This window comes from Corapipo altera, unplaced genomic scaffold (assembly GCF_003945725.1).
Source record: "Corapipo altera isolate COAL_440 unplaced genomic scaffold, ASM394572v1 47, whole genome shotgun sequence".
Classification (NCBI taxonomy): domain Eukaryota; kingdom Metazoa; phylum Chordata; class Aves; order Passeriformes; family Pipridae; genus Corapipo; species Corapipo altera.
In genome coordinates, this window is record NW_020884897.1 from 8457088 (window position 1) to 8470902 (window position 13815).

The window sequence follows — 13815 nt, forward strand, 5'->3', positions numbered from 1 at the left end:
AATGGAAGATTTTTGTCATCGCTGGAAGACATGAACAAAAAGTGCCTTGATTGGGCAGTTTCCCTCACATACGTGCAGCCTGTGGTGAGAAGGAGCTACATGAACCCACAAAACCCCACATCATGGGCCAGACCAATGGATTTCAAGCTGAGGAACACCCTGACACTTCCAGAAAAACCGGAACCTCACTGATCTCTCTGTCATCTCACCTCCTCTTGCTGCTAAATGACCTCTATTTATAACATACATGTCCTTCATGTCCAAGTGAAAGGTTTAGACATCTCCACCCTCAAGAGGATCACAACCCTCTTGTTCAGTCATGCATGTCCCAGCAATTCTTCAGTACTGCAGGTGATGCTGGGCATGCTCCCAGTTGGCTGTGGGCCTTTCTGTATTGCATGATAAAGTCCTCTCCAAGCTGTGGCTGTCCTGAGCCACATGATATGAAGCTTTCTTACACCTCCAAAACTAAAAAAGGAGAGATTTAGATTGGATGTTAGAAAAGAATTCATCCCTTTGAGGGTGGTGAGGCATTGGAACACATTGCCCAGAGAGGTTGTGGTGGTCTGATCCCTGTAAGAATTCAAGGGCAGGCTGGAAGGGGCTTTGAGCAACCTTGTCTAGTGGAAGGTGTCCCTGCCCATGGCAAGGGGTTGAAACTAGATGGTCTTTAAGGTCCCAACCCAAACCATTTGATGATTCTATGATCCCTCCAGTATCATGCAATTCAAAATGCAGCCAAAACAGCCACCAGACCTTCTGAGTTGAGGAATTCCATGGTCACATGTGAACAACTTACTTTACTCCAGAAGCATCTCAGCGAGCCTTTGTGGATGGGACCTTGACTCACTTGTGAGTCCAGATTTTCTTATTTTAATTTTGGGGCATCTACTCTAAGATACCTTGAAAAGGATGAACTTCCTGTATATTCATATGCAGGTAAGAGACATACACAGCTTTCAGCAGAACTTTTGCATTTTAAACTGAAGCTAGTTCAGCTTGATATTACTAGAATATGGCCCTCAAGGCTTTCTAACATGGCTAAGAATATTCAGGGTGAATAAAAGTGTCCTCTGTAACATCAGTTCACTTTTGCTTATGCCATACTGTCAGCTGCTGTGATGGTGCTAACCCAGATTCAACCCCATCTTCAGGAGTTGGCCCATGCCATCAGTGGCCAGATTCCACAATGCAGGGACATGTGCCCTTCTAACTGGTGAAAAACCCTAGAAAGGCTGAAAAAACCCTTTTCTCTCCTCTGTCCACCCAGAAAAATACAGGCCAGCTGTAATTCATTCAGTGACTATTCCAGTTCTCACTGGAATAGTCTTGCTGTTAGAGCTACTTTTGGCGGCTTTTGACTAGTTAGAAACCAAATAATCAACAAAAACAATACTCAACATCTATTGCTTTGGGGAGGAGGGAGCTTGGAGCACCTCTGGAGCAGCCACAGGAGTTGTCCTCCCCATCCCAGCCCCAAACCATGGCAGGTTGGCAAAAGGCATATTTGCCTGGCTGCCACAGGGACGCAAATACCAGCTACTGAGCTGGGAAAAATGATGTAGCTGTGTTTAATTTCTGCTGATTTGTAGCTGATGTGCTAATTCTTAAGAGACACACCAAGTTTATGTAATGTCTATAGCACTTATCTGATATTTAATGAAACAATGTAATAGCACTCAAGCTACTTTATACACAAACAAGACTTAATGGAATAGAGAAAACGTGATTGGCAGATGGAGAAAAAAAATTCACTGAGTAAAACTCAGTGAAGCTCTGACCCTTTATGAGTTTTTGGGCACTAATGTATTATGTATAGAAATCATCATATGTACTTTGAACTCTGTGTTTGAAAGTTAACCAGAGCAGGCCAGAAGCATCATCACAATCTACAGACTTTGTTGTCACACAGGCAGGCACGAGGACTGTGGCTTTATTGCATATGCAATTCACCTGTCCCCATTTGCAACCTATGAAGACAGAACATTATCACTGCACAAGGGAAGGACTTAAATGCAGGGAGATGACTCCAAACTAGGTACTGCCAACTCATGTGGCATTCCATTGCCCAGAGAAATCACCACCACATATAGGTACCTTTCTTGACCTTTTAGCTGGAAGAACCCAATCACCCACATCCCTCACTGGTTTCCAAGATAGGACCCTCAATATGCTCTTGCATATATGCTTTGTTCAATTAGTCCAGCATGTAATGCTTTGTTCTCATGAATTTTGGAGTTACTCTGGTGTGCAGTAAGGCAATTGAGACTTAATTTCATTATTCATCTCAATATGTTCCTGCTGCATTCAGAGAGCAGACCATGGGCCCTCCTGTGGCTAATTTAGCACCTGCAAATCCCCATGCTTAAAACCAGAGGCTGCACAACCCACCAAATGGAGCTGCAGGACTATGCACATGTCAAATCATCCCTCTTGCTGCGAAGAATGTTTTGCTTTTTTCCCTTTAGAAACTTTGTACACCCGTTCCTGTCTCAAAAGGAACACTATCATGCCCCAGTTCTCCGAGACCAGGCTGAATCCCACAATTCATTTATTTTTTAATAAATATATATAGAATTCCTTTTGACAAAATTTGAGTGGAGTTTCAGGGAAGCAATGCACCTGGAGAATGTGGGCCATCCTCAGGTTTGGAGCTGTCAGCTCCTCAGCTGCTACAGAGCAGGAACTGAATTTAAGCAAATGCAGCCCACTTAAGCTAAAATAGTTAAGAAGTTCTTAATGAAGCTTTCTTCAGCTAAGCCAGCAGAAAATATATCAAAAAGCCATTCTACTGTTTCCACTGAAAATGTAGCAACTTCTAGAAGACCAAAATAGACACTTAAGTGCAGCAAAACTGAAGAGTTTTGGTCTAAGTTTGGAAGCTGCTGTTAGAATTTCTTAGCCTTTTCAGCTGTGCTTACTCATTCTTAGCTTGCACTCACATTTTAGTAACCACTGCTGCAGATAACCAAACCACAAAAAGAATGTGCATGTTTACCCTGCCCCCTCTATATTTTGTTTCAGATTATGAATTTCAGCATTTTGGAAGACAGTGGTTGTAAGATTCTGTGCTTTAAGTCACATAACCATAACACACTTATGTTGCTTTCCTGGTACAATAGCAAGACTGTTTTTCTTCTCAACTGTACAACCCAGGCTGAAGTTAATCTTGCCAAGTTCAGTTTAGGATTCTTTTTTTTTTTTAAACCACTGCATATGCATGACTGAATATTTGTTATGCAACCATAACAACTGTCCTTTTCAAGAAAGATTCCTGCATAATGTGAGCACAGAGAATCCAAGGCAAACATGACTTGATCGTAAAACTTTAATAGTAAAAAAAGTGTAAAACCAAACACACCGCTGAAAACTTATCAGTAAGAATGAGAATATAAGTGTTCAAATTCAGAATAGTGCAAGTTTTCTTCACTCCCCTCCCCACCTCTTCCAAACTTAAATCACTTTGGTTAACATACTCAGAAGTGTTGGCAAAAAATGAACTTTTGACTTACATTTTTGGCTGCATTATTTTGACCATATACAGATTTAGTTTCAGTTTTTAGAAATAAATCTTAAATACTTCTCTATTAATCAGATATCCATAGAGATCACTGTCATCTTTACTTACATCTGGTTTTATAACATTTTGAGATTGGTTTAAAGGTGGTTACAAAACTGTCTCCCTAGCAGGTAGTATACTTCTTAAACAGTTGAACTGAACCTGTTCTGATCTGGGGACCTAATTTCTTCAGGTACTTCTATAAAATTTGATGATTTATGTTTTGAACATTTGAGGAAGGATCTTAGACTAACTCAATTACTCTTGATTTACACCAAAGAAAGATTAGAATTAGGGTATGCTCTGTAGTATAGAGTTTGTGCTAAATTTTTCCTGCGAGCATTCCCTTAGAAGAGTGAAAACAGCCAGAGCAGCTATCTGGCCTTGACATCTGTTTTGATGGTTCAGTCTTTAACTGATGCCTCTAACTATAACTGAAGCCATGTAAGATTGGAAAAGAACACAAAAAAAAAATTGCATAATACAAAAAGGCAAATCCATAAAAGTTTACAAGTACGACATAAACACAAAATTGGAGTATTTCTATAAATTTGGGTTCAATGTAAGATACAACAAAACTAGCTTTACTAGTTAAATAAATTATTGCTCCATTTGACTCCATGCAGCATTGAAATGAACTCAGAACCCTTTTCTCTTTAATCTCTCATAAGAAATGATCGATATTGAAGAGAACACAAGGCTCAGACTTACTGTACATTGCACTTCAACTTTTAAGACCTAATACTTGCTACTTAGGTCTCCTGTGGTCTAAGCTATCAAATGAATACGTTGTGCTCACCAGAACTATGTATTAAGAAACACCAAATGTTTAATGTAGTGACATAAGCACTTTTTGTTTTTAAGAAGGCAATCACAGATTGCAAGTTCTATAGGGTTGTATAAAAACAAGTAGTGATCTCTTTCAGAAACTGAACTGAGAAAACAAGCTGTTCGCTGTTTTTCACATACAGTTTAAATCACATTTTAGGCCCAATTCTGTTTCCAATCGTTTCAGTCAAAACCCTGACTCAGACTGAAGATCAAGGACAGCTCTAGGAGGAAAAGGCAAATCGAACAGTTGGGGGTCACACAATGACACGCAGTGCGTGTTTTTTCAGTGACACCAGACATTTGAGATACCCAAGACCTCCTTTGGTGAGATACTGAAGTATGTGTCTACTATTAAGCAGGAGTACTCAAACACACTTAGATATCTTACTGAATGAGGGCCAGAACTTGATTCTTGCAAATCTAACTGCAAGCTTCAGAAATAATGAAATTTCCAGTCGGAATCTCCTGATAAAAGTTCACGTTTGAACAAGATTGTCTCCTGCGTTCACCCATCGTACTGAAGTAATTTAGAAATTCCAAACTAAGACTTCCAACCTTTCATCCCTCCAACCCTCTTCACTGTCAAAGACAGAAACTTAATGCAGCATTACAAGTAAGGGCATGATTCCTTCATAAGACTCCTAAAAGCATTAGTGCAGTGCCTTTAATCTGTTTTGATCACTCTTATTTTTAAACAACCCTATTTTTTAAAGATTTGGATAAATACTATTCCTATTAAACCATACTTCATCATTGTTAAGCACCATCGATCTACTTCCTTTGGGCACTGATACAAGAGCTTGTAATTAAATTTCAGTTTCAAGGCTTTAAAATACGGCAGCTGATTCAATAACTTACATCAGAATCTAATACTTGGAAAACTGCCACTTAGCCTGAACAGTTGTATGCAACTTGGTGTTAAACTCTTCCAGAGAACAGCCATATGCAAATGCTTATGTGGTAAATCAGGGTAAGATTTCAAGATAAGCAGTTAATTTCACTTGGCTATTCTAAGAGTGGATTAATATTTTTTTTTCCACAAGTCATTTGTGCAGTGAGCCCATAAAGAGATTATTTTTTTTCTAAATAATCTTCAGTTTTAAACAGGAACACGTCTTCGTAATGTTGCTTTCACGCTGGCACCTTCGAAGATTTAGTCATTGTGTGGTTTCTCTGGAATACCCTACGGATAAAAAACATCAAACACATATTATGTTTTAATGCCATCTGGTAAGTGACTACATTATGCAGTATTTTCAATCATTAAATGGTCAACTAACTTCACTTAAGTTGACAACGACCTAGACGTGGCTTCTTATAAAAGCTAAACGAGGACTGTGGACAAAAAAAAAATCACTATGGGTGTTTGTTGCCTCAGTTAGTGCATCTGAAAAACCCATCTACCAATTGCACTGCTTTTTATAAGACTTTGTTATCTTTCCTCTCTATCTCAGTTTATTTATTAGTAGAAGGTACACAGTGCTTCACTTACTTGACATTAATTCAGTTTTAACAGCCCTTTTCTTTTTTAAACTGTCTTCAACTGTAATTACATTATTTTCCAAACAAAACCTGGTATCAGAGACTTACTCATTTCCTCCTAAGTCCCTTTTCTAGTATGAAACCCTGTAGTGTATGTCAGTGTGAGGAATTTACCCAACTTTTCTTTAAAACAAAGCTTGTAACATGTTCTTCTCTTTCTAAGGTCAAAATGCAAATGTGTTTGCAAGTACTGAATGCATTCTCAGTCCTGCAGCCTCCAGCACTAGCAAACAATACATATTTGTGAGGTCCAAGTTCTGAACACAACCCTAGCTCGCCAGATGCCGAGAATGATGGTTACAACTCTAAATGAAGTGCTGCCATCCATTTAACCCAGCTGATGAGCACTCATTGAGCAACTTTAGGTGTAATAATCAGCAGACAGAGCTGATGGCAGCAGCAGCAGCAGCAGCAGCTTCATGTCTTCCTTTGCTATAAAGGCTATTACAAGGAAACTTTGGATTTCATCCTCAAACTGATAGCAAAAAACCCCAACAAAACAAACAACCCCCAAAAGTCTCTGCTACCAGCAGGTTTGCTTAAAGGTTACACTGCACTTTGTAGTACATGTGAGCTCACTTAAAATCCAGTGACTGAAAAGCAGCAAGCATCTCCCAGTTACTGTCTATCAGCATGGGAGGAGACGTCTCAGGGACACTTCTAATTTTACTTTCAATTTCTTTTCTAACTGCAAAAGCTAAACAGGGGCTGAGGAAGAAGCAAGGCAACTTTACTCCACTAATTTCCACAGGTGCCACCTTCTCCTCTAGACAGGCCCAGAAAATATCTGCTGTTTGATCACCAACTGTCACAGGCAGCAAACAGCTCAGGGGCCACAGGAGAATACAGCTACAGAAATAACTGTTTTATTCAAGTATGGTTTAAAAAATGCTATATTCCATCTTCTTGCCACATCCACAATGACAAAATAGACTGATGCTTTTCAGTTCTCTCTATAGAAGAAAGATGTGGTTGACTGAGTTTTAGACTCTACTTTAGAAGTCGAATGCTTTGAATTCCAGCACTGAATGCTTCATAGTGACTTGCAGAAGTTTTCCTATGAAAATGTTGGGCTTCACCAAGTTCTTCCAGACTAAGTAATAGTAGTGTATATCACAGTAAAGGGACTTCCAGATAACCAGAATAAAAACCTTTGCCTTGCCAACTTCCCTCTTTCTTTATAAGGAAGATGACAAGACTGACAGGAAAGCTGCAGGCAGCAGCCAGTGTGATTTTAACTACATTCAGGTGAGATGCCAGGTGAAAAGAAGTCAAAAGGAAAAAAAAAAAACAACAAAGAATTCTATGTGCCTGAATTTATTTTAGCTCTTACTCCTTTCAGGATCCCTTCTTTGCTTTCTAACAGAAGCAGGAGAGCCAATGGAAGCACTGCATATGCCCATGTGAAATATAGAACTGCAGCATAAAACAGACTATAATTTTATTTTGAGACTCTGCTGCAATAGCAAAGCTTCAATAGAATTAAATTAATATATGTTTTTCACTTGATATGAGAGGCAAATTTAAAAAGAGAAATTATACCCTCTTTCCCCCCCATACACGTAGTCCTAAGAAAAAAAAAGTGCAGGTAGTTTGCACCAGTGGGATTTGAAGGGGCAGTAGTGAGCTTGTGTTTTAAAGAACCTCAGAGCAAAGCAAATTGACTGTGAAGTTAAGATGGTGACCACAGTCCCAGGAAATCTGTAACTTGACACCAAGTGCTCACAAAAGAAAAACCTCAAGAAGAGGAGTAGATTTTCCCCATGCCTTTTTCTTTTCCTTAAGCAGCCTTTTCTACGAGAGGTTACTGTGGGTTTAGTGTAAATGAGAATCAATACTAAAGAAATCGATATTTAACATTAGCCAGGGCTGGTCAGGGAACAGCCCAGCTTGTCTGCAGGCCTGTCCCCCTGCAGTGTCCAGTTCAGGCCATCCACACTAGAAGTACATCAGCAGCCATCCACTGGGTCAGCCAGGCCAGGCAGAAGGGACAGAAAGACAGCTAATTTTAGACTAATATTTTTACTCACTCATGGTTCTGTCCCAAAAAGCAGCTCTCCCCCTTACTAAGCAGTTCAGAGACTAGTACTTCAGGAACTCCCAAGTCTACAGATGCCCTTCCTGCATTAAAAATTGAAGCCACCTAAACCACACCAGCCTTAGAAAAGTTAAACACTTGAAGGATATTTTCCAGGATACAGGACTTGTGTAGCAAAGAAGACAGAAGATAAATCAATGAAATATTATTTAATACTATCCATCAGTGTCAGAACACTTCTCACAACCAAGCCTTAGACTGATGTGCAAACACACAGCCAGGTTGACTCTTCAGTATGCCACAAGGAAATAATTACTTAAGAATCTAGCAAACAAGATAGTAATTTATATTATCCCATATATAGAGTGATACTTTAACTACATCTTAAGTGACCAGCAACAGTATATTTGATTATAAAGTGGTGGAACTGGATGCTATATAGAGACATTTCCTTTCATTTACATAACAAAAATAATTTAGTACATAAATAATTACAGAAAGTCCATCTGTGCCCCAGTTTTCTAGCTACCTTAGATGTTAATTCTAAGTACTGATGGAACAGGAGTGATTATCAGCAGAAGCCATGTACTGATTCCAATCTTAATTAGGCTGTTACTGGAAAAAGTTAAATAAAACAGATACTCAACCACTTACTAAGACAATACCTACTCTGCTGGCAACACAGGTTGTCTGCTTACAGTTCAGCTCTTTAAAATATATCTATTTAACTCTGTCAGTCTGTGAGTCATACCCTTAAAGGCATAGTTTATTCTTGGACTAACAACAGTGGAAGATATTTGGATTGTTAAAGAAACTACTAATTATACAGTAATTACCATAGCCAGCTGGCGTCCTATGTTTCCTACAGTCACACCTCCTGAGAAAAATATACATGGAAGCCAAGAACGGATGTAAAGAAAATCTGGGGATGTATACCTAGTAAACAAAAGGAAATAAGTTAGAGAAAAGTGATTTTCATCACCTTACACACTGTTAATAAGATGCTATAGAATTCTCTCACTGGGCTGAAACAAAAAGGCAGTAACAGAGAAAAGGAAGCAAGGAGACCAAATTAAGTCTGTTAAGTTTGTAAGATTCTAAACCTCCACGTCCTGATCAGCAAAGCTTAGAAATTCACTCTCCTGAGAGCCAGGAGAAGTTCAGTTTGCTGAGCTGTTACCATTTCAACATACATCCCAATTTGTCTGCTCCCCACCTCCCACTCCCAGTTCCCAATCTTATCATTTGGAATAACTGGACAATTAGCAGCCTTAGACAAACAAAATGTCTAATAACAATAATGATGTGCCAAATATGTTAATAACTAACTTCCAGTGCACGTGCACCCACGTTTCTACTTAAGACATGAGAGTAAAAACAGTATTTTAGAAGTATAACTTACTGATAGACACCATTATATACAAGGAACTGGGTTATCAGGGTTGCTACAAAGGCTATTGTAATTCCAAGTCCGAGACCACTTCTGGAACGATCAAATGTCCACCAAAGACCCAGTGATAAGGCTGCCAGAGTCAGGGACAGCTGGACGTTGTTTGCAAAGTCTAGTTTCTGGAAAAAGATGTTAAGGACAATCTTTTGAAGTCTGCAGACATCCTGCTGCTGACACTGATCAAGGGAGAACTCAAAGTGAGCATGATTCTCTGTCTTTAAATACAATATATTCAGGATTTGGTTTTCAGACCTGCCAAGCAATCATAGCTCTTGACTTTGACTGGATCGTGAATGCAAAGTCAACATCAATTTTTGTCGCACTGAGCATCTAAAGAATATACTATATAGTAATATATTTAACTTTTATGGATTTTTGTCTCAAGTAATTCAGCTTTACGTTTTCTGCTTAGACCATCACAACACAAGAACACTTTTACTCAGTGCTTCTCACTAGTACATCACCAGTTAATTGTGTTAACTATTAGATGCAGGCAACAAACAGATTAAAATAACACAACTTACACTGTTATGCTTGTAGTTAAACCAGACATACTATAATGTCCATCCCTTTCCCCTCCCAGAACTCCCACCAACTACTTTAAATGAACTGTGTTATATATCTTACAGTAATTACTGCAGTGTACAGCAGGTCTGACAGAACTTTGCCAGTAGCAGCACCATCCTTACCTTTGCAATTCCCCCAGACACTGTTTCATGACAACAGACTAAGCACATGGAGCAACAATGAACATTGTCTCAAGGATACAGCACTGGCGTGGTTGATGCCAACGAAAACCGCGATGCACCGCATGACACTGGCCCACTCCCGCTTGAATTTGTGTGGCTCCCCGAGGTGGCTGTCAATGCAGGGGTACAGCAGGCCAACGACAGCTGCAAGAGAAGCAACACTACTTGCACTAACTGTTATACAATGGTTACTCCAATGTTATCAAATATTAGCCGGCAAAAAAGTGCCTGAGAAAGCCGTGAGCTGCTTATCACACTACTGTAAGCACGGCGAAGAAAATGCAATTATTACCCTCACTTTCTACTTTAGAAAAGAAAAACAAACCACCCAGTGTTAAGGTATCCGACTTGAAGCAATTTTTCTCCAAAGTGATTTATCATTTGACATCCCGAGCAAATGCTTGTACCAATAAAAACCAAAGCATAACAAAAGCTTAATTACAGCGAGGACTGGAATATGTGTTCATTGCTCACGTGCAGGGCAGACAGTTTTATGAACATGACTCATCAGCTTCGAATCAGGCCCTGAATTAAGTATTTGCCTGGACTTAAAGAGTTTCTTGGCAGAGCTGCTTTCTCTCCTTCTGCTGGGCTGTAAGTCAGCCTGTCCAGGTCACATGAATTTTGATACCAAACAGATGCAGAGCTGAACTTAAAGAAGCACCTGCCATCAGTCGTGTTTGTGTCACGGAAAAATAACTACTCATACTATTAATCGCACAAAGTTTGTATCATCATATAGCATTTTCTCAGCCTTATCAGCCTGCAAATTGGTTGCAGAAGAAAAACATAGGCCAGTGTTAGCTCAGCTGCTATCACAAACACTAGAGGAGCTCCATTCCTCCAAGACTTGCAAGTCTTGTTGCCAACTCCAGGGTTAGACACGACGCTTTTATTGTGTGTTAACTCCTATGTTTATTCATTTCCTTTCCTACCCTCTTTTTTTTGATCCCTTAAACTCCTAAGAGGAATAACTTCTATGTTAAGAAGGCTACAAAGCATACTATTCCAAGACAGACATATGATCTAATGCTGACACAGTTTCATTATTCTGATGCCAGCTACCAGGACTTTTCCCTTGTGATAACAGCTAAATTCCAAAGTTTAATCCAACTGTGACAGGACTATGAGAACTCTCACTGGAGCATATCCCACAGCATCCCTTTTATTACACAGTTTATCATTCATTCAAGTTTACAGTTTATCATTCTTAGTCCCTTACTATGTGATACAAATAAGCATCACATGACAACGTCACTGCATTAAAATAAAAACCAACCATGCAAGAGTTGTTTAAAGTACTTTCAATGCAAGTTAAAAACTATCAGAGTGTCCTAAAACTTAACTAATTTTTAATCCCTCAACCCTTTGTCAAAGCCTTGTTTTGACACGGCTGGGAGGGGGTTATGAACACTAATCCACCAGGTAAGTGCCCACTGCTGCTACAACTGCAGCGTAGCCCAGGTCTTCTGTGGGATTTTGCCTGGCAGTGGGTAAGGGTGGGCAGGGGGCAGAAGGCAGGCAGGGGGCAGGGGACAGGCAGGTGACAGGGGCTTGTGACAGGGAGAGCAGGCAAGGGACAGGGGCTGTGGGCAGGCAGGTGACAGGCAGGTGGCAGGGAAAAGGCAGGTGACTGGGGCAGTGGGCAAGGGGCAGGTGACAGGTATCAGGGAAGGGGCAGGCTGGTGACAGGGGACAAGCTGATTGGGGGGGGAGCAGACAAAGGACAGGCTGGTGACAGGCAGGTGGCAGAGGACAGGCAGGGGACAGGGGCAGAGGAAAAGCAGAGGACAGGAGCAGCAGGCAGGGGAAAAACAGGTGACTGGGGCATCAGGCAAGAGGCAAGGAGGTGACTGAGGCAGTGGGCAAAGGGCAGGGGACAGGCAAGCGACAGCTGGTGACAGGGGCACCAGGCAAGGGGCAGGCTGGTGACAGAACAGGCAGGGGACAGGGGCAGGGCAGAGGCAGGGGGCAGGAGCAGCGAGCAGGGGAAAGGCAGGGGACTGGGGCATCAGGGAAGGTGACAGGGCCAGTGGGTAGGCAGGTGACTGGGGCAGCGGGAAAGGGGCAGTGGACAGGTAGGCGACGGGACGGGTGACTGGGGCAGGGACATCAGGCAAGGGGCAGGCCGCTGACAGGCCGGTGACCGGGGGGAGCGAGGAGCAGACAAGGGACAGGCAGGTGACAGTGGCCAGTGACAGGGGCCGGTGACAGGGGCCAGGCCGGTGACAGGCCCGGCCCGCGCGCCCCGCACGTGACTTCCTTGTTTTGGGCCCGGCCCGTGGCCAGTTCCCGCGCGCAGCCAATGGCGCGCGCCGCCCGCCGCTCACCAGTTCCGCGGCAGCCAATGGGCGGCGGGGGGGGGCGGGGCCACCGCGCGCGCTCGCGCCCGGCGCGGGGCGGGGGCAGCGCGGGAAATCCCGCGGCCGGTCCCGGTGTCGGTCCCGGTGTCGGTCCCGGTGTCGGTCCCGGTGTCACCCCCGCCCCCCGCCCCCCCGCCCCCCCCCCCCCCCCCCCCCGCGCTTCCCGCCGGGAAGAACGCGCCTTGCCCACGCTCAGAGAGCACCGGCTCAAAAAGACAGCCTTGGGACGCGCGGGAAGGCGCGGGCGGCTCTCGCGGGTGGAAAAAGCGGGGCGCGCATCCTTCCGAAAAGCCCGAGTTCGCATCGCTCGCCGCGCGATGGAAGCGCTTGGGGTCCAACGCGCGCACGGGTCACGCGTTAAGCCCCACCGCCTCTCCTCTGCCACGGGATGAGGAAAAAGAGAGAAAAAAAATCACCCGTGGAAGTCAGCAACTCACCTGCTGCTGTGCCGCAGCACGGGGGCACCCACCAGGCGGAGGAGAAGAGCGTGGAAATCACTTCGTCAGGGAACAGAGTCACATTGCGCTGGATCTGCAGCAAGTTCAGCACCAGGGCCATGAAAGCACCCACGACGAAGAGCACCACGCTCCTCTGCACCAGGTGCTGACTCCAGTTCAAGGTGCTGCTGCTGCTGCTGCTGGAGGTGCTGCTGGCGCTGGAGGTGCTGCTGGCGCTGGAGGTGCTGGGGCTGCGAGCTCCGCGACCCACCATCGCCAGCGAGGGGCTGGACACGGAGGAGCTCAGCATCTCGCCCACCTTGGCGGCCAGTCCCGCTGCCGTGCCCCCCAGCTGGGTCCTGTGCCTTCCCCTGGCAGTGCAGGAACAGCTCCAGGCGCAGCTCTCCAACCTGGGCATTGGCTTCACCGGGGTCCTGAAAACACAACGCACAGGCACACGCTAGTAAAGCCCCCAAACAACGGGTCAGGCCGGCGCCTCCTCCAGCACCCAGCGGGCTCCAGAGAGGATGCGGGGTGACCTGACACAGCCGAGCGGCCCCGGGGCTGCACTGCCTCGGCCCCACGGGAGGACAGGGCCACGGACCCGCGCTGCCCCTGTCCCGCTGGGAAGGGCTTCGCATCCCCCCCCGGGCCCGTCAAACCTCAGCCCCCGCGCCCATCCTCTCCCTCCGGGGCCGCGGGTACCGCTCACCTCAGGGAAGGGGCTGCGCGGCCGCTGCTCCGCCGCCTCCCTGCCGGCCGCCCGCCGCCGGCCCGCGCCCCGGGGGAGGTTTATAAGCGCCGAGCCGCGGATGTCACGTTACCCGCCGCCGACCTACCCGCGGC

At 44.2% G+C, this 13815-nt stretch overlaps 1 protein-coding gene across 1 annotated transcript; it reads right to left on the reverse strand.

The window, feature by feature from the left end:
• Positions 1-3192: 3192 nt before the first annotated feature.
• On the reverse strand, positions 3193-13815 carry INSIG1 (insulin induced gene 1). Its single transcript, XM_027648499.1, has 6 exons — positions 13682-13815; positions 12970-13403; positions 10189-10313; positions 9373-9539; positions 8807-8906; positions 3193-5573 (listed from the first exon to the last, which is right to left on the reverse strand). Exons 2-6 carry the CDS (start codon positions 13385-13387, stop codon positions 5544-5546), a joined length of 840 nt encoding a protein of 279 aa, XP_027504300.1. The 5' UTR covers positions 13388-13403; positions 13682-13815; the 3' UTR covers positions 3193-5543.